Source organism: Mytilus californianus, unplaced genomic scaffold, assembly GCF_021869535.1.
Source record: "Mytilus californianus isolate M0D057914Y unplaced genomic scaffold, xbMytCali1.0.p SCAF_7, whole genome shotgun sequence".
NCBI lineage: Eukaryota > Metazoa > Mollusca > Bivalvia > Mytilida > Mytilidae > Mytilus > Mytilus californianus.
This window is the reverse complement of record NW_026262723.1, coordinates 27,649,137-27,676,090: the sequence shown is the minus strand read 5'-3', so window position 1 is coordinate 27,676,090 and position 26,954 is coordinate 27,649,137. Positions and strand designations below refer to the sequence as shown.

At 32.6% G+C, this 26,954-nt stretch overlaps 2 protein-coding genes across 2 annotated transcripts in view; one reads left to right on the top strand and one right to left on the bottom strand.

The window, feature by feature from the left end:
* LOC127709657 (DNA ligase 1-like) overlaps window positions 1–26,954 on the bottom strand; it is a 59,891-nt gene that overhangs the window by 24,644 nt on the left and 8,293 nt on the right. The window contains exons 2-8 of the mRNA XM_052215271.1: window positions 20,335–20,409; window positions 19,577–19,895; window positions 17,943–18,051; window positions 16,414–16,532; window positions 14,769–15,075; window positions 11,741–11,809; window positions 10,947–11,043 (exon numbers count right to left, since the gene is read on the bottom strand). Coding sequence (XP_052071231.1) covers window positions 10,947–11,043; window positions 11,741–11,809; window positions 14,769–15,075; window positions 16,414–16,532; window positions 17,943–18,051; window positions 19,577–19,895; window positions 20,335–20,409 — 1,095 coding nt within the window. The remainder of the gene's footprint in view (window positions 1–10,946; window positions 11,044–11,740; window positions 11,810–14,768; window positions 15,076–16,413; window positions 16,533–17,942; window positions 18,052–19,576; window positions 19,896–20,334; window positions 20,410–26,954) is intronic.
* Window positions 1,310–7,784, top strand: LOC127709673 (complement C1q tumor necrosis factor-related protein 2-like). The gene is made up of 3 exons (XM_052215309.1): window positions 1,310–1,646; window positions 2,854–2,997; window positions 7,251–7,784. The coding sequence occupies exons 1-3, from the start codon at window positions 1,403–1,405 to the stop codon at window positions 7,655–7,657; spliced, it is 795 nt and encodes a 264-aa protein (XP_052071269.1). The 5' UTR covers window positions 1,310–1,402; the 3' UTR covers window positions 7,658–7,784.

The following is a 26,954-nucleotide window of genomic DNA, read 5'->3' as shown; positions in this document are numbered from 1 at the left end:
CGGTAAACTGTTCTGATGTAACTTATACAAAGCATATAAAAGCAAAAGACAAAATTGTAAGGATGAAATCTCAAACTGTATTTGCTTAAAAGCATCTCATTTTCTTCCTGATGACAATTTGAGACTTCTATTCACTAGCAGACTATTGTCTCCATGACGATAAATAAAGTTCCCTCAGTCTGAAACATCTAAATAGTGATGGTGTTAATTTGAAATTCACACTTTCAGCAATAAATGTTCAAAACATTTGGACATTTTGTTCTGGAAGTATTCTTCTTCAATATACATAGTCTGCTTTTTTTGCAACTAAACCATAAATGCCAGGTAAGAAAAAAAATTTCATTTTTTATTTAACATTTTTTTTTAATGTTACCTTTTTTATTTTTCTATTTAATTTTGAATCAAAATCATATTCAATCCTATTTTTAATAAAGGTATCATATACATATATCCATTATTTTAGATTTGTAGTTTTCTTTTAATAATTCTTTACAATATGCTCTTTTTCATCTTCCTGTTTAAAGTTTCAAATCTCGCAAAGTGAACATAATTTTTAAATGAAAAGCTTCCTACAACAAGTTTTCAAGCTACAATTTTTAAATAAAAAGAAAATTTATTGATTAATTCTAGCAAATAATTATCACCTACATTAATTCATAAAATGTGTAGTAAATGTCGTTTGTTGTTAAATATTGAGACCATTCTGTCAATTCCTTTGAAGTCTCCTGAATTGAAGATGTTCCGTTGTAATTGACAATACTGATGGGCAAATTAAGTGTCATTATCTACATTAATTAGATAACTTGCAATAACAACCAATTTTTATATGACAGAAGATTTATTCTTTCTTATTGATAAATGTGGGGCTCACTAAAGGGTTTCTGTTTTAACAACATTATTTGAATAATTTTAATATTTCTGTTTGACTATTTCAAAAAAATTGTTACTCTTTCACAAAAATATATCATTTTATTTTTTTTAAGGGTGGACAGGTAGGCTGCGGTCAATTTAAAATGAGCTTATTGAGAGCAATAAAATCCCACATGAAGTCCTCACAAACCACTTAATGTTACATACATATGACCATTTTGCAAGAAACTAATGTCTAGACACATTTATGCTGTTTAAAAAATAACAAAGCAAACTTTAAATTTTTCTTTAAAAAGGAATTGACCAATATTGTTTCTTTAATGAAAGACATTACCAAATTTTAACATTCAATCGTTTAAGGATTTGATGAAAAAAAGTTTTATAAATTAAAAAATAAAATAAAAAGTGAACTAGCTTTAATTACTTTTCAGGATAGTTAATCACATTGATTGGCTTTGAACTAAATGGGAGATAAATCTTCATTCATTTACAGCAGATAGTATAAATGATCAGCAGACGACACCAATGAAAAATGGCTGAAAATAGACTGATTCCATACTTGTTCCTGAGTTTGATAGTCAACTCTATCTACAGCAAAAGTAACCAAATAAGCAACAGCCATGACCCCTATTGTAAACATTGTTGCCAGGGGCAACCTGGTTTACAGGGTACACCTGGTACCCCTGGAATAAATGGAATTCATGGAACTAATGGGATACCAGGGCAAAAAGGTCTAAAGGGAGATGATGGGAGGCCTGGGCCACAGGGCCCTCCTGGTAAGTAGTTATATGTATTTTAGGCTAAAGTTCTTTGAATTTTTTAGAGACCAAAAAAATGGAAAAGAGCAACTTTTAGTATTTACTGACAATAGTTTCTAAAATTCTTCTTATCTTCACTTGTATTTTTTTTTCAAGGGAAATCTTGGAGAGAGAGAAGTATATCATTACTTAAATATACTGTCCAGTGTTGTTTGGAATTATTTTTTTTGTGTATTGTTTTTAGCAGAAATAAAACCATTGGATTTCTCATTTACATTGTTTCATCCTCTCATGCCTCTTTTAAAATTCTTGCTTAGATTTTAGTGTCAACATACAATTTTGTGTCAATTTAAGGAGTAGATAATCTTGTCATGCTGATAATTTTTGCATTTTTCACTTTTAAGTTTTAAAATAGCAGCAAAAAATGTGAAAAATGTATATTTCAGAGCATTAACTCCAAAACGGTTGTTCAGATTTTTCTGAAATTTTTTGTTGGAATAGATTTTATATGTTGATCATTTTTGCAATTTACACTTTTAACCTAGCTCCTATATTATTCACCATAACAGCTAAAAACTGTTAAACATTGATATTTCAGGGGTTATAACTTTCTAAACTGTGAAACAAGTCAACAAATTTTTCTCCAATCTCCAAGTTAGAAACATCTCATTGTGATGATCCTTCTTTCAAATTACACTTTTAACCTAGCTCCTTGAGTTTTTAGGATAACAGCCGATAACTGCTAAAAAGTGCAAAATATGAATATTTAAGGGGCAATAACTCCAAAATAGGTCAACATATTTTTTCTCCAATTTAAAAGGGTGGATACATCTTGTCATGCAGTTCATTTTGCAATTTACACTTTTAACTTTAGCATCTATAATTTTGAAACAATGGCAAGAAAATGCCGACAAACCTTAAAATTCAACATTTCAATGGCAATAACTTCATAACAGGACAGATTTTTCCGAAATTTTCAGGGAAGATAGAATTTGATGCACTGATAATTTTTACTGTCAGTTTTTCTCTTATTGCTTTAGTTAAAGCAGGGACTTTCTATACTATAGAATAGTATAGAAAGTCCCTTGTTTAAGAAATATTATTTCTGTTCATGATGCATTTCTTTGTAAACAAAGACACTATTTTTGAAAGCTGACACATTGTTTCATTTATGATGGCAAGTGTTTTTACTGATTTATTGATTTTAAATCATTTTTATTTTCAGGGAGAACTGGTACTCAAGGATCCACTGGTGCTCGGGGGATCAGAGGTAAAAAGGGACATAAAGGGCAACCTGGAGACAAAGGAGTCCATGGAGATAAAGGGGAGATAGGACTAATGGGACATGTGGGACATAAAGGACATAAAGGTAAATATAATTTCAGTCTTGAACTATTATTGAAATTCATGTCAAATAAAATCTTGAACTTCATACCTTCAATATGAAACAAAAGTTTTTTTTACATGTCATTGATAACTCTCTTAGGCACATTTTCTTTCACTCAGGTATAAAAATATGATGCAAATGTTCAAATCTTTAAATAAGACTTTATTTAAAATAGACAAGAATTTTTGTTTTAATAAGAAATATTTTAAATTTTACAGAAAACCAGCATATATAATTAAGTGACACAAAGTACAACTGGAAACCGGTCTCAAGAAACTTACACATAAGGGATATTCCAAAATTAAATTTATAGGAGATTGGACGTCATTTAATTCTTAAGACCCTTACCCATAAAATTCTAATTTGAAATTAAGTGCTCCATTGTGTGAAAACATGTTTCTAATCCTGCTACCCTATTTTTATTATGCTATCCCCCCACCTTTCCCCAAATTACAATTAATGATGAAATAGCCCTCAGAAAGCAAAGCAAATATTCTCTTTATATAATCTAAGGGCAAGCAGGGTAGCAGGCAGAACAACCAACTTCTAGGAAAAATACTGTAATTCATTTGAAAAGAAAGATAAACTGTTATCACAGAGATATGTCTCGCCTATTGGTTATGTTGATAATGCAAATGTTGAAATTAAAATAGCAATACTTTAACATGTAAGTTATGCAAATATTCAAAGTCAATGAACCATGACTGAAGGTACAGGGCTAAACAATCTCCATGGAAATGAGATGTGCCAATGCTAATACAACTGCATACCAAATACCATTGACTTTTCATAAGTCATTCCCTTTAAACAAACATAAACACAAACATTAACTTGTAAACTATGTAAAAGTTTTAAAGTCAATGAACCATAATGAGGGGGTGGTATTATATAATCTCCATGGAAATGTTTCTTGCAAATGCCAATACATTTTTTGCATACCAAATATCATTGACTTAACATTAGTGGTTCATCTTAAACTGACTTAATTATATCACAAACTAATACATGTAAACTAAGCAAAAGTTTAAAAGTCAACAGACCATGACTGAGGGGTAAGGATCAAATATTCTCCATGGAAATGAGATGCGCTAGTGCTTATACAACTGCACACCAATTATCACTGACCTACCACTAACGGTTCCCCTTAAACTGACCTAATCAAAAACTGATACACGAAAAACTAAGCAAAAGTTTCAAAGTCAATAAACCATGACTGAGGTGGCGGGGCCAAATAATCTTCATGGTAATGAGATGTGCCAATGCTTACACAACTGCATACAAAATATCATTGACCTACCACTAGTGGTTCACCCTAAACTAGACCTAATAACAAACTAATACATTGTTGACGACGGCGCCGCCTACGCCGGAAACAGCTTACATGTCTCCCTTTTGGACTCCATCAAGGCGAGACAAAAACTGGAAGATTTTTTTTATAGGACAAGAATCTTCTTATGTTTTTAAATATGAAATGAACATCACTTTCATTGCTGTCCTTCACTTTAAAGTTACAGGAAAAATAATTTTATCAACCGCATGAGCTACATGTATCAACTGATAGCAGGGGTTTATCTGGGTATTTTGGGAAATAGGACACTGGCCAGTTTTGGGATTTTTTTACACGATTTACAATGAAATTTGAAAAACTACAAATATACCAGATGTGAGTTTTAGTGTGTTAAGTTCATTAAAAATAATCTTTTTTTGTGAAAATAAAGTAAGAAACTACATGATTGTTATTTATAATTTTATTTTCTGTTCTTTCTTTCTTTTGAAACTTAAGAATAAGGCACTCAAGTTTATCATAGTATTAAAATATCGTAGTTTTTAAAGCACACATGTGATAAAAATTTACCACCTTTTTTTATCTTCAAAGACAGTAACAGTTAACATGGTTAATATAATAAATAATTCAGGGATAGAAATAAGATGTATTTTACCTGGCCAAGCAGGCTAACACATTTTTAATTCACTTGCTCTTCCAGATTTTGACTGGCCCTTCAAAGTTGAGAAGAAAAAAATACCTCATTGATCTGTATTTATTTGTTTTATTATAAAAACAACTTATATCAACATTTTTTAGTGATAAAGAAAAGTAATGTCACATTTATTGGATTTTGACATGAAAATTTGTGAACAAAAAATAATTTTGAGTTTCTGTATTAAACATTTTCTGTTTCTTCTTTCTTTTTCATATACCTGTTGGTTTTCAATTCTAGTGTTTATATTTCATAGCCGTACTTTGTCATCTGCCTGGATTTTAAAATAAACTGTTATCACAGAGATATGTTTCGCCTTTTTGTAATTTTGATAATGCAAATGTTGAAATTAAAATAGCAATACTTTATCATGTAAGTTCTGCAAATATTCAAAGTCGATGAACCATGACTGAAGGTACATGGCTAAACAATCTCCATGGAATGAGATGTGCCAATGCTAATACAACTGCATACCAAATACCACTGACTTATTATAAGTTGTTCCCTTTAAACAAACCTAAACACAAACATTAACTTGTAAATTATGTAAAAGTTTCAAAGTCAATGAATCATGATCAGGGGTGGGGCTATATAATCTCCATGGAAACGATATTTGCAAATGCCAATACATTTGATTACCAAATATCATTGACTTAACATTAGTGGTTCATCTTAAACTGACCTATCACAAACTAACACATGTAAACTAAGCAAAAGTTTCAAAGTCAATAGACCATGACTGAGGGGGTGGGGCCAAATATTCTCCATGGAAATGAGATGTGCTATTAAATGCTTATACAACTGAACACCAATTAACATTGGCCTACCACTAATGGTTCCCCTTGAACTGACCTAATCACAAACTAATACATGTAAACTATGAAAAGTTTCAAAGTCAATAGACCTTGACTGAGGGGGTGGGGCCAAATAATCTCCATGGTAATGAGATGTGCTAATGCTAATACAACTGCATACCAAATATCATTGACCTACCACTAGTGGTTCCCCATAAATTGACCTAATCACAAACTAATACATGTAAACTATGAAAAGTTTCAAAGTCAATAGACCTTGACTGAGGGGGCGGAGCCAAATAATCTCCATGGTAATGAGATGTGCCAATGCTAATACAACTGCATACCAAATATCATTGACCTACCACTAGTGGATCACCATGAACTAGACCTAATCACAAACTAATACATTGTTGACGCCATCGCCGCCGTCGCCGGAAACAGCATACCTATGTCTCGCTTTTTGACTCCGTCAAGGCGAGACAAAAATTATTTTTCTTATTTGATCGAATCTGATGCGGTATTGTAATTGTCTACATTTCCGGTTTATGTCAGCCATCGTTTGTCAATGTCGTTTTTGTCAGTCAGAAATGTTTTTACTCGGATTTACACATTACGTGTTGGCCATTTTCGGCATAAAGCTAGCGATTGAAAAGAATGGACATCGCTGTTATGAATAATAAAGATGAAAATAAATTTTGAGATCTTTTGGGAATTTTGCTTCCAAAATTGGGAAAAAATGTAGGGTTTTTGCCATTGGGAATGGGTCCGAATACCGGACCCTGTGGAATGCTAGAAAAATCCATGGATATATAGGTTTTCCTACCGAAGGTCAGAGGTTCTCTCTCCGGACACTTCGGTTTCCGCCACCCCACCAATAAAAACTGAAGGCCAAGAAATAGCACAATAGTGTTGAAAGTGGCGTTAAACACCAATCAATCAACTGATAGCAATACAAAAGTCATATTACATAAACAGTGCTCTTGAGGAAATTATTCAAAAACACTAAATTTAACATACTGTGGCTTTATTATTATTTGTAGGATACCAATTTTTGTGAATTTCATGGGTACAGGTGTACCATGATTTTAAACGTTTCATCAAAACAAACATTTTCTATAGGCTTGTATGTAGATTTTTGCAAAACCAAGAAATCAAATATCCAAGAAAAATAAATGAATCCAAAGTAAACATGATAAAACAGGCTGGTGTGTTTCATTGGTGTTTCTCGTTTTTTATATAGAGTAGACCGTTGGTTTTCCTGTTTGAATTGTTTTTACACAAGTCATTTTGGGGCCCTTTATAGCTTGTTGTACGGTGTGAGCCAAGGCTCTGTGTTGAAGGCCATACTTTGACCTATAATTGTTAACTTTTTATACATTGTGACTTGGATGGAGAGTTGTCTCATTGGTACTCATACCACATCTTCTTATTTCTATTTACTGCAACCTTAATTTTTCAGGTGAACCAGGGAAGTCTCCAGCAAAAGTTGCTTTCTCCGTCTGCCGAACATCACCACTTGGTCCGGTCATGGAAGATACAACAATAATTTTTGACAACATTTTTACAAATATCGCAGAAAGTTTTGACACATACTCTTCACATTTCATCTGCAAAGTGAACGGCACATATCTTTTCTCTGTACATCTCCTTAGCAACAATATAAATGATGCTTATGCATGGCTGATGGTAAATGGACAACACAAAGTCCCGATTCACGGAGATCATAGATCGGGATACGGAACAGGAAGTAATACCATAATTCTCACCCTTTTTGAGGAGGACCATGTTTGGATACAACTCATTAAGAATTCATCACTTCTGAATGATTTTTCTACTTTTTCAGGATATTTACTTTTTGAGCACTAACTCACTCTTCATCATTCACTCTTTTTGTACATTTGTAATTCAAATTCCTACATGATTCTGGTAGGTATTTTCATCAATTTTCACCAAACATCATTTTGTATTCATCACAATTAGGTATGTAATTAAAGAGAAAGGATTAAATATCTGTGTTTTCTATCTATGTAAACGTCTGAAACCAAACTTCCTTTACTCATATTCAGTAAAAACTACATGCATGTTCCTGTGACACCCCTTTGGTATTGACAATTTTGTTCATATAGATCTAAGTGTACATTGAAATTTAATGCATGGAGACAGTTTTATTGTCTATCCTGCACATATGCTGTGTCTGCAAGACAAATCTACCATTGCTATGTCTCATCAAAATTATTGAGGAAACGGTTGATTCTGGAATTATTTTATGGAATATATACAGTATGTCAATAATTGATTAACTAAACCATCCTGCTAACATGGCTAATATATACATAAGTAATATGTATAAAAAACACTCACTGCAAATATAAATATTCTAGCTTGGAAACTAAAGGCTCTGCACTGCAACATATAAGAAAAATTAACCCAACAATTTAAACTACCTCACTATGTGTAAAAAAACCAAATTAAAACGTACAGAATCAATATTAGTATTTATACTTTGCAATTCAATACAGACAATATCTGAAATTCCAATAGACAATGTCTCCCAATTGAAAATAATATATGTTTGGTTGGACAGACTCTGGATAAGTTGGACACTGACTTTCGACAAGGCCACAAAAAACTCTGATGTATGTACAATTATGTCAAAAATTGATCTGAGGAAACAACTACATTTACTATAGTATGCCGTTAATAAGAGAAATTTGCCTATATTCCATGATTCAGACAAACTACAGTTGTTTGGAATGACCCCATCTGCTACCAAAATTTTGAAAGTCCTAATTCTGCAAAAGGTAGCATGATTTCTAAAGCACTAACACTGTCATATACTAATAAACCAAACATCAACACAATTTCAACAGGCATACATGTAAGTTAACAAACAAAATTAGAGGCTCTCAAGAGCCTGTGTCGATCACCTGTATCTTCTGTGGTTTTTGAAATCATGTAAAATAAGGTTTAAATCATAATAAATAGTATTAGATACCCTAGTAATGATTGAGGCCAAGTTTGGTTTAATTTGGCCCAGTAGTTAAATTAAAAGCAGGTCATCCTACTAGTAACTAGACTTACAATAGTTACCGAAGACCCCATATCATTTTTTAAAGTTGTTTTCAAGTTGTGACCATTTGAAATTTGTTTTTTTACAATTTTCCCTTAGACTTCTATAGTAAATCCCTATGTTCTATTTTTAGCCATGGCGGCCATGTTGGTTGGATGACAGGGTCATCGGATACATTTTTAAATCAAGATACCCTATTGAAAATTGTGGCTAAGTTTAATTCTATTTGTCCCAGTAAATTCAGTGGAGAAGATTTTTTGTAAAAGATTAATAAAATTTACGAAAAAAATTGTTAAAAATTTGACTATAAAGGGCAATAACTTAAGGGGTCAATTGAAAATTTTGGTCATATTGACTAATTTGTAGATCATACTTTGCTGAACATTATTGCTGTTTACAGTTTATCTCTATCTGTAATAGTATTTAAGATAATAACCAAAAACTGCAAAATTTCCTTAAAATTACCAATATTCAGAGGCAGCAACCCAACGGATAGTGTGATTCTTCTAAAAATTTAAGGGCAGATAGATTTTAACCTGCTGAACATTTTTACTCCATGTCAGATTTGATCTAAATGCTTAAGTTTCAGAGATATAAGCCAAAGACTGCATTTTACCCCTATGTTCTAATTTTAGCCATGTCGGCCATCTTGGTTGGCAGGCGGGGTCATTGGACACATTTTTTAAACAAGATACCCTAATGATGATTGTGGCCAAGTTTGGTTAAATTTGGCCCAATAGTTTCAGAGGAGAAGATTTTTGTAAAAGATTACAAAAATTTAAGAAAAATTGTTAAAAATTGACTATAAAGGGCAATAACTCCTTAAGGTAGATTCATGGTATACCGCCATCTTGGATTGTACAATTGCAGTACAAAATCGGTCTAGTTATTTGCCCAAATCTGCAAATTTGGAGACAGATTTGCAATTTAATGGTTAGACTGTTTATTTATATAAAGAAAACTTGGTGATTTATTGTATTTTTCAAAATATTTAAACAAATATCATTTTTTTTTGTTTTTAGATTCATTTTTTTAAATGAGCTATTTCAGGGGAAATAACTCTTTTAGTAAAAAATTTATACTGGACTAATAGGGAAATTTTTTATTTTTACTTGTAGCAAGAAAACAAGTTCGGTGACACAATTTTTTCTTTTTATTTTCTTAAAACATATTATAAAACCTATCTTCTCACAATTTATTTCAAAATTCTATCTCATAGAATTTTTTTTATGCACACAAATGTGTTTTTTCATGAACAATCTAACCAAATTGAAGCAATTTTCAGCGATTCATAGCTTGCAAAATAGCACGGTGACCTATACTTTTTATTATATTTTTGAAAACATCATAGTAAAATCTTCATTTTGGAAAATTATAAGAAAATTCTGTCTCAAAAAATATATACTTATGATCTACCTTAAGGGATCAATTGACAATTATGGTCATGCTGACTTATTTGTAGATCTTACTTTGCTGAACATTATTGCTGTTTACAGTTTATCTCTATCTATAATAATATTCAAGATAACCAAAAACTGCAAAATTTTCTTAAAATTACCAATTCAGGGACAGCAACCCAACAATGGGTTGTCTGATTCGTCGAAAAATTTCAGGGCAGATAGATCTTAACCTGATGAACATATTAACCCCATAATCAGATTCGCTCTAAATGCTTTAGTTTCAGAGATATAAGCCAAAAACTGCATTTTACCCCTATGTTCTATCTTTAGCCATGTCGGCCATCTTGGTTGGCAGGCGGGGTCATGGGACACATTTTTTAAACTAGATACCCTAATGATGATTGTGGCCAAGTTTGGCTAGATTTGGCCCAGTAGTTTCAGAGGAGAAGATTTTTGTAAAAGTTAACGACGACGGACGCCAAGTGATGAGAAAAACACATCTAAACAACTGTTGGATTTGGCAAAACAAGGATAATGACATTGTATGTTTTATCCATTGCTCCCTGCAAGATAACTCTTCGCATTGCTCTAGGGCTTTCCATTAATCGTATGCATACACGTAGGCCATGGGTACCTGTAATGACAACATTTTGTTCTTATTGGCTTCAGGGTATACTATACCTACTTTTTCAACTCTGTTTTGGTATCTTTGGAAGGAGTCACACTTGATTTGCCCACAGCTTTATCCTCTTCTGTTTCAGACTTGGTGCTTTTTTTCGGAGCTAAATATATAACAATATAATTTATTTAACAAGTAGTATAAGAAAATCATTAATTTGCAAAATAATACATACAAATATTGTTTTTAGTACTTTCTCTGTGAGTTTTTTTAGTATTGGGTTCTGAATGATATACCTTTACTAAGGGACAAAAAATAAATATTGATTTCCTGCCTCCTGACAGAAAGAAAAATGGGGTAGGTAGGTAAAATAAATTTATAAAATGTCATCTGGAACAAATACATATCTTGACTATCTTCATTGATTGAAATCAGGTCATACTAATGTGAGACTGCAGAGCTTTATGACATGAGTACTGTAAATTCAGAAATTATTGCATGCATTTATTATTGCGATTTTGTCATTTTAGACTAAAATGCGATTTTAATTTTTGCGATATTGAGAAAAATCCTGTTTCATATAAAAAATTTCAAAATGCGAGTTTAAATTATTGCGATTATAACCCTGTCACATTTTTCGCAATAATAAAAACATCGCAATAATTTCTGAATTTACAGTAATTATTATCCTAACAGATTGGATTAAAAAGCTGTGTTTACATTTCAAGGAACCTTTCCTGTAAATTCAAGTAAGAGAAGAGAAATATTCTGGCAGCCTATAGACAACAACTAAAACATTTTAGCATCTTGTTATAAATCAAGGGCATTGGTCTAATGGATCCCTGTTGTTTATAGCTTACCAAAGAAACTGTGTACAGGTTTTGTTGCTTTTGTTTCAGTTTTCTCGTCAGTCTTTTCTTCTTTTATTTCTAAAAATTAAATGCAGTTATTACTATCAAAATGTAATCAAATGAACAATACAGACATGCACATATGAACTAAATTGATAAAATTAGCAAATGGGATCAAAATACATATCAAATGAACAATTTAGAGTACTGACAAAACTTAACTAATTATGCAATAGAAACAAGCACAACAAATGTTTTTTTTTTCAATCTGAAAACTAAAGTTATCTCCCTTACATGGCAAAACTGTTATGCAAAATGTGTCACGAGAAAAGAAAAACTAGAGGCTCTAAAGAGCCTGTGTCGCTCACCTTGGTCTATGTGAATATTAAACAAAGGACGCAGATGGATTCATGACAAAATTGTGTTTTGGTGATGGTGATGTGTTTGTACATCTTAATTTACTGAACATTTTTCCTGCTTACAATTATCTCTATCTATAATTAACTTGGCCCAGTCGTTTCAGAGGAGAAGATTTTTGTAAAAGATTACTAAGATTAACGAAAAAATGGTTAAAAATTGACTATAAAGGGCAATAACTCCTAAAGGGGTCAACTGAAAATTTCGGTCATGTTGACTTATTTGTAGATCTTACTTTGCCGACATTTATTGTTTTTTACAGTTTATCTCTATCTATAATAATATTCAAGATAATAACCAAAAACAGCAAAATCACCTTAAAATTACCAATTCAGGGGCAGCAACCCAACAACGGGTTGTCCGATTCATCTGAAAATTTCAGGGCAGATAGATCTTGACCTGATAAACAATTTTACTTCATGTCAGATTTGCTTTAAATGCTTTGGTTTTTGAGTTAAAAGCCAAAAACTGAATTTTACCCCTATGTTCTATTTTTAGCCGTGGCGGCCATCTTGGTTGGTTGACCAGGTCAGGCCACACATTTTCAAAACAAGATAACCAAATGATGATTGTGGCCAAGTTTGGTTTAATTTGGCCCAGTTGTTTCAGAGGAGAAGATTTTTGTAAAAGATTACTAAGATTTACGAAAAATGGTTAAAAATTGACTATAAAGGGCAATTACTCCTAAAGGGGTCAACTAACCATTTCGGTTATATTGACTTATTTGTAAATCTTACTTTGCTGAACATTATTGCTGTTTACAGTTTATCTCTATCTATAATAATATTCAAGATAATAACCAAAAACAGCAAAATTTCCTTAAAATTACCAATTCAGGGGCAGCAACCCAATAACGGGTTGTCCGATTCATCTGAAAATTTCAGGGCAGATAGATCTTGACCTGATAAACAATTTTACTTCATGTCAGATTTGCTTTAAATGCTTTGGTTTTTGAGTTAAAAGCCAAAAACTGAATTTTACCCCTATGTTCTATTTTTAGCCGTGGCGGCCATCTTGGTTGGTTGACCAGGTCACGCCACACATTTTTAAAACTAGATAACCAAATGATGATTGTGGCCAAGTTTGGTTTAATTTGGCCACGGAGTTTCAGAGGAGAAGATTTTTGTAAAAGATTACTAAGATTTACGAAAAATTGTTAAAAATTGACTATAAAGGGCAATAACTCCTAAAGGGGTCAACTGACCATTTCAGTCATGTTGACTTATTTGTTAATCTTACTTTGCTGAACATTATTGCTGTTTACAGTTTATCTCTATCTATAATAATATTCAAGATAATAACCAAAAACAGCAAAATTTCCTTAAAATTACCAATTCAGGGGCAGCAACCCAACAACAGGTTGTTCGATTCATCTGAAAATTTCAGGGCAGATAGATCTTGACCTGATAAACAATTTTACTTCGTGTCAGATTTGCTCTAAATGCTTTGGTTTTTGAGTTATAAGCCAAAAACTGCATTTTACCCCTATGTTTTATTTTTAGCTGTGGCGGCCATCTTGGTTGGTTGGCCGGGTCACGCCACACATTTTTAAAACTAGATACCCCAATGATGATTGTGGCCAAGTTTGGTTTAATTTGGCCTAGTTGTTTCAGAGGAGAAGATTTTTGTAAAAGATTACTAAGATTTACGAAAAATGGTTAAAAATTGACTATAAAGGGCAATTACTCCTAAAGGGGTCAACTGACCATTTCGGTTATATTGACTTATTTGTAAATCTTACTTTGCTGAACATTATTGCTGTTTACAGTTTATCTCTATCTATAATAATATTCAAGATAATAACCAAAAACAGCAAAATTTCCTTAAAATTACCAATTCAGGGGCAGCAACCCAATAACGGGTTGTCCGATTCATCTGAAAATTTCAGGGCAGATAGATCTTGACCTGATGAACAATTTTACCCCATGTCAGATTTGCTCTTTATGCTTTGGTTTTTGAGTTATAAGCTAAAAACTGCATTTTACCCCTATGTTCTATTTTTAGCCGTGGCGGCCATCTTGGTTGGTTGACCGGGTCACGCCACACATTTTTAAAACTAGATACCCCAATGATGATTGTGGCCAAGTTTGATTAAATTTGGCCCAGTAGTTTCAGAGGAGAAGATTTTTGTAAAAGTTTACGGACGACGGACGACGGACGACGGACTCAGGACGACGGACGACGGACGCAAAGTGATGAGAAAAGCTCACTTGACCTTTCAGGTCAGGTGAGCTAACAATAAAAAATTTCCGACATTGCTTACTTTACGGTATAGGTTTAACATGGGTTTACCTCATTGTTGAAGGTTTTTTGGTTTAATACCTATATTTGTTAACATCTCTGTCTGTTTACTAATTACTGATGTCATACATGGTATGTGAGAAATAAAGACCATCTTAGTACAAAATGACAATGAATGGAAAAAGAAGATGCAATACCTCCTGAATGATTCAGATTAAAATCCCTCTTATTGGTGATTTTTTACTGTGAATGCTGGTGATCTTTAGTGATTTATTCTAGAACTTGTAATACACACAATTGGATCATTAATTAAAATCAACCCACATAATAATGAATTTAACATAACATAAACTGCACATATATGAACACAATCAACTACCTTTTTTGACTTCAGGAGATTTTTCTTCTTTCTTTGATTTCTTTTCTTTAGGGGTTGCTTTCCCTTTATTATTACTAGTTTGTTTTTCTTTCTTCCCTTTAGGTGTTTTCTTTTCTTTCTTGACTTTTGGACCATAGCTTTCTTGTTTGTCACTCTCCTCTTCTTCTTTTTCCTTCTTGTCATCTTGTTTGTCAGATTCTGTATTCTTCGTGTCTTCTGACATATCAGGTTCTTTTGCGTCTACCTCCATTTCTTCTTCTTCTTGGTCTGTAACTGTCTCTTTTGTATCATTTGTTTTAGTCGTGCTCTGAAGTTATATAAATGACACAATAATAACATATAATATATAAGTCTTTGATATAAACTTTGATCAACAAAAAATGTAGGTATGAGAGTGCTAACAATACAATGTTAAAAGAATTTACATTTCAAAGCGACATAACTCCTGTAAAAATATAAAGATCAAAACTCACCCAAGACATTGCTAATGTAAACCTATGATATAAATTTCGTAACAATCTTAGAAGAAATGAATGTGTTAGAGTCCTTAAAATGCAATTTTTTTTATATAATTGAAATTCCAAGAGGCACGACTCTTTTGAAAATTGTTGATCGGCGCTGATTTTCAAACTTGTCAAAGACATTCTTGATCTAACCCTGTGACATAAATTTCATTAATATCTGGCAAGAATTAAACACTTTATAGAGCTAACAATGCAATTTTATATTGAATTAAGATTTCAAATGGACTTAACTCCTTTAAAAATAATTATTGAGAGCTGATTTTCAAACTCCTCCCAGGCAATGCTGATATAAATTTCAGAAATACCTGGCAAGAATTGTACACATGAGAGCACTTACAAGACCAACCAGACAGACGTCCAGTACATGTCACGCAGGGGACAAAAATGTCTGATCACATATTTTGAAGCCAAAATCAACAAAAGTTCTATTATTTTTTTTTGTCACCACCATCATTTTGATTGAACATTAAAAACAGTAACGGTAAACCTTTTCTGTTTTTAAATAGTCACAATTTATACTGTAAAAAACTAAAGTTAGAGAAGGGAAACCAACTTTGGGACGTACAGACAGACGTACAAGAGTAAAACTTTATGCCCCCTCCGCTACAGCGGGGGCATGAAAATTGATGGAAAATTCTCATGCATTTTAATATGATTTGTGTATTTTGGCCAAGAATGCACTAACTGTGAATATCGAGTGAAAATCAAACCCACTTTCAGGAAAATTGCTATTTTCCAGGCTTTACCAACTAGACAATTTTTTCTCGATATTAAATGTCCGCCTGATTTTTTGCAAGTCAGATGAATTTTGTAAAGTCTGCCGGAGTGGATAACCAATTGTCAGGATGTCATGCATGGTTGACACACTGCTTATATTCTCATCAGTGTTTGTACAAATCTAAAGGTAGTGTCATTTTAATAATTCAATTTTCTATGAATGGATATTCCATTCAAAACATACAGGGAACCCAGGTAAAGTATGTCAAAGTCTCAACTATGAGTTGGTGAATTTGTACAGTTATCAATAACATAAATCCTAAAACTGCCTCTTTAGGCTGTTTCCCCACTTTCAAATTGCCTTCCCTATGTACCAGATTCTTTTTGATTGGAACAGCCCTAACCTCTTCTTTTTCAGTCTTTTCTTCCTCATCTTCTGTCTTCCGTCTTTTTTTACTTGATGATTTTTCTTCTTTGTAGTCTAATGTCTTTCTTTTGGGTGTAGCTCCCATACTTTTTCTTGCTACAAAAGTAAGGTTTAAACAATATTATACAGACATCATTTCAATAGCTTCATGCCTTAAATAAACTAGATTTTTATAAGAGAGAATTGAAATCTCAACAATTAGTCTCCTATAATTGTCCATTCTTCAAAAATCACAATAATAAATACAGTTTACACACAATAATTTCTGAATTTAAGAGTATTCATGTGCCTATCCAGTCAGGAATTATGTCAGTGGTTGGTTGTTTTATGTCTTATCTTAAGGATGTTCGCTCCTCTCGTTCTTGAATTTTTGCCAGATATTCGGAACCCTCTGGTTTTATCCATGTAGTGCCATTAAAAATTTTTGCCCACTAACCCCTACTTTTCTTTTCATAACTTGATTAAATATTGTTAAAAATGCCATCTTTGAAAATCTTATTAAATCCTTGTTATTTTTTCATACTTTTAGACAGAAAAAAGGTGCCAATGTTAAATGTATGAAAAGTCTAGAGAGAATCATTTCCCGCCAAATTTTCAATGCCTTATATCTCGAAAACAAGCACACGGACCCTTCATTTTTATCTGCTTTTTTAGTTCCTTTTTTTATATACTATCAATTTATAACATTCTTTTAAAAAGCTTGTTATTTTGAAACCAGAGTAGCGAACATCCTTAATGTTTTTTCTGTTGTTAAGTGAATTTGGTGTTAACAGTAAATCTTTTGTTAATATTGTTTAATTGATTTGTAACTTTTATCAACTCTAAGATGATTTAGAGATTGACATATACATGTATACAGACATCTGTCTATGATTGAGGATTGTATGATGCCTTTTAGTTGTTTTTGTCGTTGGGTTGCTGTCTTATTGATTTTGTCATGTCAACCTTATGGAGCATTCTTAGTTCTTGTATTCAATGTGTTTACAAACTGCATGTTTAATGTAGGTACAAGAATGGACTGTCCACTGTGGGCAGGTTGAAAAGGCATAATCCAAATGGTCAGTAGTCTATTCATTTTAATTGTAGATTTCTTGTTTTATTTTTTTCATCTAATTTACATAACTTATCAAGACTTGGACCTATTGAGAGCCTCGCATATGGTCAAGATATTTGACTATTGTTAAAGACTGTATGCTGACCTCTTTTACTCAATAATTGTGCTGTCTTGTGACGTATACCAAACTCCTTTTATTCATATTTGTAAGCCAGGGTTAAATGTCAATATTTTAAAAACAGGTACACACATTTTTACTGATGAGAAAATCACACATGATGGTTAATTCAGAATATCCAAAATGAATGTGTGCAATCATAAATATACAAGAATTTGTAAATATAGCTAAAAGTTTACATCTTGTGTTCTTAAAACTTGAAAATTAAAACCCATGCAATAAATTATAAACATTTCCATAAAACTTAACTGATGGTTTATTAGAATGTATTTACCTGTTCTTCTGACAGGTAAACCAAATGGTGAACTAATAGGTGTTGATGGTCCTTCCTGTGATGACTGTGAGGAAACTCCTGAATCTACAGACTCTGGCTTTGACTTCAACTAAAATAATAGCAATAGAAACTACAAATATCTTTTCTTTATAGTTCTTTTTACACTATAAATTAAAACCACACCTGTCTTGTACTTTGAAATTTTCTAACATCTGTTGACGATTTTTCTATTATGATATTCTTGTTTAGCAGCAAAAATTTAACAGCAAAGAACAATTTCTGATGGCAGATCTTTTATTGTTTCTGCTGAATTTATTCACACAACTTTTATAAAGCTATTAAGAGCTTGAAATCTGTCTATTGTTGAAGACTATATTTTGACCTTCAGGTTGATTGATTGATGTTTAATGCCACTGTCAGCACCATTGGCTTTTTCATGGCAGTCAGTTTTATTGGTGGTGGAAGCAAGAGTGCGCAGAGAGAACCAACAATATGTCTGCTTATATCATATCAAATAACATGATGACACCGCTAAATTGACAACACTTAAGTAAACTGCAACTTTTATTGGTTGACATGTATCGCCGATTAGATAGACATCTTCCGGACAAGTTAAACAGAAATATGCATCCCTGGAGTACAAAATAATGACATCAAATGTGTTCATTGTCCATGTTTTCGTAGGATACTATATGTATTGTACATGTTGTATAAGCTTACTTGAAGTGTTGTTGTCAATTTAGCGGTTTTAAATTATTTTATTTGGCAACCCTGCATATCATCGTATCCACTCAGGGGAACTCTACCAACACGAAATTTAAAAGGCATTGACTCAGCAGTTCTTTACTTAGTTCTATAACTGTTAGGTTACCTGGACCATTTTCTGTGGTGGTATGATATAATGCCTTTTATTCAGAGAGAGTTTATTGTTGGTGATTCATGTGGTCTGATGCACTGTGTAATATTTTTTGGTGATTCATGTGGAATGATGCACTGTTTAATATTTTTTGGTGATTCATGTGGTCTGATGCACTATGTAATATTTTTTGGTGATTCATGTGGTCTGATGCACTATGTAATACTTTTGAGTGATTCATGTGATCTGATGCACTGTGTAATATTTTTGGGTGATTCATGTGGTCTGATGCACTGTGTAATACTTTTGAGTGATTCATGTGATCTGATGCACTGTGTAATATTTTTGGGTGATTCATGTGGTCTGATGCACTGTGTAATATTTTTTGGTGATTCATGTGGTCTGATGCACTGTGTAATAGTTTTTGGTGATTCATGTGTTCTGATGCACTGTGTAATAGTTTTTGGTGATTCATGTGGTCTGATGCACTGTGTAATAGTTTTTGGTGATTCATGTGGTCTGATGCACTGTGTAATATTTTTTGGTGATTTATGTGGTCTGATGCATTGTGTAATATTTTTTGGTGATTCATGTGGTCTGATGCACTGTGTAATATTTGTTGGTGATTCATGTTGTCTGACGCACTGTGTAATATTTTTTGGTGATTCCTGTTATCCTGTTGATGTATTACTAGTTTATTACTAAAATGTGATTGCATCACCACAAAATGGAATAAGGGAGGCTATAAAGTTTTACATTTATGATATAAAATCCTTACGGGGGTTTCTTTCTTGTTAACTTTTTTATCCTCTATTGTTTTATCTTTTGTGCTTTCTGATTTATCCTCTTTCTTTTCTGTACTCTCTGATTTATCCTCTTTCTTTTCTGTACATTCTGATTTGTCCTCTTTCTGGTCTTTAGTGATAGCCTCAGAAGTTTCACTGGTATCCATATTGTTTTCACACTCATCTTCATCATCACTCTCAATAACTCTGGCTTTACTCTTTCTTTTAGCACGTATTTTCACGGGTGAATCTGCATCTTTTCCTGGCGAGGTATTTTTTGGTTTCAGTGGTGACTTAATTTTTTTAACTGAACTGCAAACACATGAAATAAAAAGAAGTAAAAAAGTTAATAATCAAAAGCAAAGTAATAAAATATGTTTATTTCAGTTATTTTTTGACGTGAGTAAATGTTTTCATTTACAGAAATATCTAAGCATAATAATGCTAAAAAGTGTTGCTGTATTTTTTAAACAAAGGACTGTTGACACTATTATAATATTAAATAGACTCTAAATGATAATGAGTTTGACCTACATTTGTAAAGCAGAAATATCTGTCAATATGATTTCATTTCATTGTGTTCATATATCATGATATTTCAACTCAATTCTCCATTAAGTACATACAAACATAATTTTTCAAGAAAACATATTCTTGTTTATAAAATGTAATAAGCAGATTGGATTATTTTCAAATAACAATAATGTCTAACGTGAACTACCCTAATTCACCTGCTATTTCTGTTAATTACCTCTTTTCGGTCTTTTTGCTGTCAGAGTTACAGATTGGTTCTGGATTTTTGGGTTTTGGCGAGGTAAAGAAAGATCTGTAAAAGAAAAGTTTAAATAAATCTACATAAATCAGTAAATTTTGTGCACACAATCGAGTTAACATGGTTAAGGTGGATCATTGGTATATATTTCTTAAGATAGAAATTTCTTATACTTGGTCAAAATGTAGATTTTTCCATGCTGTATTCAAAAGCGTTATAAAGAGTATGGGTCACCATGCTATTTTTCAACCAACAAGTCATGCAAAATTGCCAAAATTTGCATAGATTGTTCATGAAAAAACACTTTTTTGTGTCCGAATAAAAAGAAATCTATGAGATAGACTTTTGAAATAAAATATGAGAAGATAGGTTTTAGAATATGCTTTGATTGTTAATTTCTGTGTCATTTGGTCTCTTGTGGAGAGTTGTCTCATTGGCAATCATAACACATCTTCTTTTTTATATTTAAGAAAATAAAAACAAAAAATGGTCTCACCGACCTTGTTTTCTTGCTTAAGTAAAAATTGAATATTTTTCTATCATTCCTTCATAAAAATTTTACTAATTGAGTTATCTCCCCTTAAATGACCAAGTTGACAATTTGATTCAAACACAGGCAAACATTTGGCATTTGTTAAAACAGTCTGAATAATGCAATAAATCACTTATTTTTCTTTATTCCAATTTAAACAGTACTAACACATAATAACCAATCTGTCTCAAAATTTGCAGATTTAGGCAAAGAATTAGAATTGTGAACAGCTATTTTACAATCCAAGATGGCTGTATACAGTTAATCTACCTAAAACTTGTCAATTGCACACCTTCTGATGAGCTTTTAATTTTGCATATATATTACATACTGTATGAATGGAAAATTTAATAAAAACAAATTGCCTTCAATCATGTCAATACATTCCAGATAAGAATTCACAAATTGGGGTTTTTACCCACCATTTTTTTATATAATTGAGTGAAAGTTTTTTCAATTGCATTACTAATTCCAATTCACCCCTCAAGCAAATATCAAATTGGGTTTTTCACCACCAAGCTCCTTAATGTATTGGGTTTTGTAGTCATCAAGACATTGAATTTAGGCATGTTATAATGAAATTATATCAAAATGAGATGTTCATCCACCGTAAATATGTTTCTTTCATTATATATGTCATGGCTGTTTTATTTGTTTTATACCCTGACGAGCAATTGTTCGTTTAATTTGTATCTGGTTTGTTTTAGTTGTTTGCCAGTTTTGTATTTTCTCTAAATTTATATAAACTGATGTACTGTCACTAGTGGGGCATTTAACTAATTGCCTTCCTAGAGCACATTCGATCACCCTTCGGTTTATTTAGGTAGGTGTGGCTAGGTTTTTAGATTTTTTTTGTAGTTCTTGTGAACATTTATCCTGTAAGACAGTTTTGCCAATCCTGTCAACTGTTCGTCAGACCTACTTTTTTAAAAATAATAAATAGTTCCCAGTTGGATTAAGATACACCTTAAAACCTTGATGACCATGGGGTGGATTAATGAATGAGACCCAAATAAATAATTGACAATCTTGTACAACTCTTGCCAATAACTATCTATAGTTGTATTATTGGCATAAGAACAATTATGTCAAAAACAAAGAAAGTGGCAAGCTACATTTACGTCAAAACGAATATGTGTGTTCACTCATCAACAGAAATGAAACTAGAGGCTCTAAAGAGCCTGTGTCGCTCACCTTGGTCTATGTGCATATTAAACAAAGGACACAGATGGGTTCATGACAAAATTGTGTTTTGGTGATGGTGATGTGTTTGTAGATCTTACTTTACTGAACATTCTTGCTCCTTACTATTATCTCTATCTATAATGAACTTGGCCCGGTAGTTACAGTGGAAAATACTTTGTAAAAATTTACAAAAATTTACAAAATTTATGAAAATTGTAAAAAATTGACTATAAAGGGTAATAACTCCTTAAGGGGTCAATTGACAATTTTGGTCATGTTGCCTTATTTGTAGATCTAACTTTGCTGTACATTATTGCTGTTTACAGTTTATCTCTATCTATAATAATATTCAAGATAATAACCAAAAGCTGCAAAATTTTCTTAAAATTACCCAATTCAGGGGCAGCAACCCAACAACGTGTTGCCTGATTGGTCTGAAAATTTCAGGGCAGATAGATCTTGACCTAATGAACAATTTTATTCTCATCAGATTTGCTCTAAATGCTTTGGTTTCAGAGATATGAGCCAAAAACTGCATTTTATCCTATGTACTATTTTTTAGCCATGTCGGCCATCTTGGTTCGCGGGCGGGGTCATCAGACAAATTTTTTAAACTACATACCCTAATGATGATTGTGGACAAGTTTGGTTAAATTTGTCTTAGTAGATTCAGAGGAGAAGATTTTTGTAAAAGATTACAAAAATTTACGAAAAATGGTTAAAAATTGACTATAAAGGGCAATAACTCCATTTTGGTCAAGTTGACTTATTTGTAGATCTTACTTTGCTGAACATTATTGCTGTTTACAGTTTATCTCTATCTATAATAATATTCAAGATAATAACCAAAAACGGCAAAATTTCCTTAAAATCACCAATTTAGGGGCAGTAACCCAACAACGGGTTGTCCGATTCATCTGAAAATTTTGGAGCAGATAGATCTTGACCTGATGAACAATTTTACCCCTTGTCAGATTTGCTCTAAATGCTTTGGTTTCAGAGATATAAGCCAAAATCTACATTTTACCCCTATGTTCTATTTTTAGCCATGGCGGCCATCTTGGTTGGCAGGCGGGGTCATCGGACACATTTTTTAAACAAGATACCCTAATGATGATTGTGGCCAAGTTTGGTTAAATTTGGCCTAGTAGTTTCAGAGGAGAAGATTTTAGTAAAAGTTAACGGACGACGGACGCCAAGTGATGAGAAAAGCTCACTTGGCCCTTTGGGCCAGGTGAGCTAAAAAACAAAACTCTTTTAAACTAAAAAATACTTGAATATTTTTGTTTAATTGTATTTACATAAAATTATCTGGTCATTAGTTGTCCCTTATTAGAACTTGTGGTTTCTAATGCTTTTCAAATATATAATTGATTTGGCCTTTCTCTGTTTCAACTGATTTAATTCTTGCACCACTGAGATAAAAACCCGTTTTTGTCGGACTAGTAACAATGTTCTCGTTAAGGCACGTATACTCGCCCTAGACATGCTATGCATGAACCCGTGTGTCCGAAGAACGCTTCCTGATAACACTAGCTGAGTCGTGTTATCAAAATTATCCCTCAGCTATCAAAAAGAAGCTGAACATATGAAAACAAGCTTCTATTCAATATTACTACTGGAAATTTACTTTGTTTTAATTCATTCATTGACATAAATCCTGAGCAATACGAAAATAATAATGATCGCTTACGCTAATTCATTTGGATAAATGCAGAGAAGATCGAAATATGTATACATCAGCACGTTTATCTTTAGAGTAACAGACAATTCCAACAGGGACCCAGATCCACTACTTGATGTAACTCTCTATTTTTAGAACGAAAGGAGATTTCCAATTATCAATATTACAAAAATAGATTTACCCAACGATAATATATAGATAGGGTAAATAATGCACACGAAAACGACTATAAGGGTTGAGAACGCATGGTTTTGACATTTATTGGGTTTTCCTTTGCATGAATTGGGTTTTTGAACACTGCAATCGTCAAATGCATTGGATTTTCAATTGTTTTTATTACATGATCACACAAATACGCAGCTTATCTGGAGCTCTGGACACTTATCAGCTTGGGTCTTGCAGTTTTATAGTTATCTAGTCTGGTATTTTCTCAACAATTACTTGAAAAAAGCATAATTAATACTTTAGATATACCAAAGAAATGATAAGTAACAATTAACAAATGATCAGAGGTATTAACTTTATTTTTTTTATTCTTCACTTTTTAACGATGCAAGACGTTTCGGCCACACAGGCAGTTTAAGTAACAAATTGAAAAAGTGTATCAAATTAAGCATGTTAGAATATTCATTACACATGTTACATGGTGATTGTTAATAAAACAAATGAATAATCATATCCAAAGAGTTGATGGCTTTTGGATTTTCTGCAGTCGTTGGTGTCTATATGTTTCTCATACTTGTGTTTGTTAGGCCACTTTTTTTATATTTGTTGGTTTACGGATCCGCAGACCCTGTTTTTCCTGATTTTGAAATAAAAAAAAAGATTTGAAGATTTTTTTTAATACCGCCGACCCTTTTCTGTTTGAAGAAGTACAAATAAAAATAAAAATATAATAAAAAAAATCGGCCTTTCTTCCTCTAGTCGGAATACCCTCGGAGTGGATTGGAAAATCCTGTGCAGTTCCCTGTTCAATCAACGTTTCATCATGATCTAATGCAGTGAAAAGGAACCAGTTGAAAATGGAGGTTGACGGTGGGTCAATTTTTTTTCAAGCGTTGATCAGAAACCCGTTGAAAGGGGATGTTTTAGGGCAGTTTGTCCGCACAAAACCATTACAGACTGTAAAAGACATTATTCTTGAATGTCTTAGTGAAAGCGTTTTTGTTATTGACACCGTGAAAGCTTCCAAGAAAGACAAATTGACTGACGATGCCAGCGTTGTCCCTTTGGACACACCATGTGAAGTACTAGCCAAATTCAGGTACAAATTTCTGCACGTCAGTGTTCATGGGTGTCTGATTAATTGGCCTTATTATATAAATACCTAAATACCTTCCCACGGTACCTATTAATATGTTTTAATGGAACAGTCCTATTGAGTAGGAATTTAAATAAGATCCATGTGTTTTTCTTATTTAAATTGATATAAAGAAGGGATATGGTGAACAAGATCCCAACACAAAATCAGAACATGTATTACTGTCATAGAATGCCCGACAATATCACTTAGACATTTATAAAAAGGGACAATCACAGGACAATTCGAGATATAAGTTAATACTTAGCAGTGTAAAATAGCATAAAAAGGACAAAAATTGTATGTTTATATGTACCACATATGAAGGCATATGACATGCAGAGAGCATGGTATTTCCTCAATAAGATTGTATTATGATTTGAGGAATTTTGTCACTCCCTGATTTAAATTTGATAAATAAATACACAGAACAAAAAGAAATGCAATTGGAAAACACCATTCCCTTTCATCAGAGACATATATATGTATCTGCTTTCATCAATCTACATTGACATTGGACTCCAGTGTTCCAGCTAGGATTTCAAAAGGGCAGGGTGCCAATCCTGAATAAAATGCTCCGCTGGGGCGCAGCTTGATACGACCGCAGAGGTCGAACCCTGAACAGTTGGGGCAAGTATGGACACAACATTCAAACTTGATACAACACTGAATTTGGATTGTAATTAACTATTTGACACAGCATAGGTTTCTGATACAGAATGAAAGTGGTCTAAGACCTTAAAAAAAATTTTAATTTACCTATTCAAACCATATCATTATTATTTGCTTTTATATATAAATCAGAAATAATCAATTTAAAATGGAAAATTTTAAAGAAAAAAAATGAAAAAAAAATCCCCCCCAAATTTTTTGAACCCCCTTATGATTCATCACCCCCAAACTCAATCCCAGCCTTCCCTTTGTGGTATGGTACCTTGCAGTACAATTTCAGAGAGATCCATACACTTGAACACAAGTTATTGTCTGGAAACTAGAATAAACTGCTTCGCTGAGCGCAGCTAGATACGCCCTCAGAGGTCCAACCCTGAACAGTTGGGGCAAAAATGGACACAATATTCAAGCTTGATACAGGTCTGAATTTGGATTGTAATCAAATATTTGACATATTATAGGTTTCTGAATAAATGTAGTCAAAGAACTTGAAATTGGTTATATGAATTGAATTTATATTCAATTAAAGATTTCTTGCTGTTGTGCAATACTTAGTAAATCTGTTGTCAGACTATAAACAAATAAAGTTCAATTAATTATCAATGTCATATTAGAAATTTATAAAATAAAAAGGGAGCTTACATCAATAGATATAAACAGTTCACCAAAGTTTCATGAGAATTGGTGACAGAATTTTTGAGTTATTGCCGGAAAACTGGAAAATCACCCCTTTTTTTAATGAACAAGAGTGCACACGCTGAAATGTCTCGCCTTCTTTACTAATCATTGATATTATGTTGATAGTCCTAAATATAAAGCTTTATTACAACTGCCACATAAACTTAACATTAACCAAGTAAACTAAACATTGACCAATGAATCATGAAAATGAGGTCAAGGTCAGATAAACCATGCAAGGCAGGCATGTACAGCTAACAATTCTTCCATACAACAAATATAGTTGACCTATTGCTTATAGTTTAAGAAAAACAGACCAACACACAAAAACTTAACACTGAGCAATGAACTGTGAAAATGAGGTCAAGGTCAAATAAAAACTGCGAGACTGACATAAAGATCATAATATTTCCATACACCAAATATAGTTGACCTATTGCATATAGTATTAGACATGTTAGAAAAAAAGACCAAAACTCAAAATCTTAACTTTGACCACTGAACCATGAAAATGAGGTCAAGGTCTAATGACACCTGCCAGCTAGACA

Excerpts from the sequence above, each read along its gene's own strand:
- LOC127709673 (XM_052215309.1), top strand. The coding sequence starts at position 1,403 with ATGGCTGAAAATAGACTGATTCCATACTTGTTCCTGAGTTTGATAGTC. Across the intron at positions 1,647-2,853 it reads TGGGCCACAGGGCCCTCCTG|GGAGAACTGGTACTCAAGGA; the intron begins GTAAGTAGTTAT and ends TTTTATTTTCAG. Across the intron at positions 2,998-7,250 it reads GGGACATAAAGGACATAAAG|GTGAACCAGGGAAGTCTCCA; the intron begins GTAAATATAATT and ends TTAATTTTTCAG.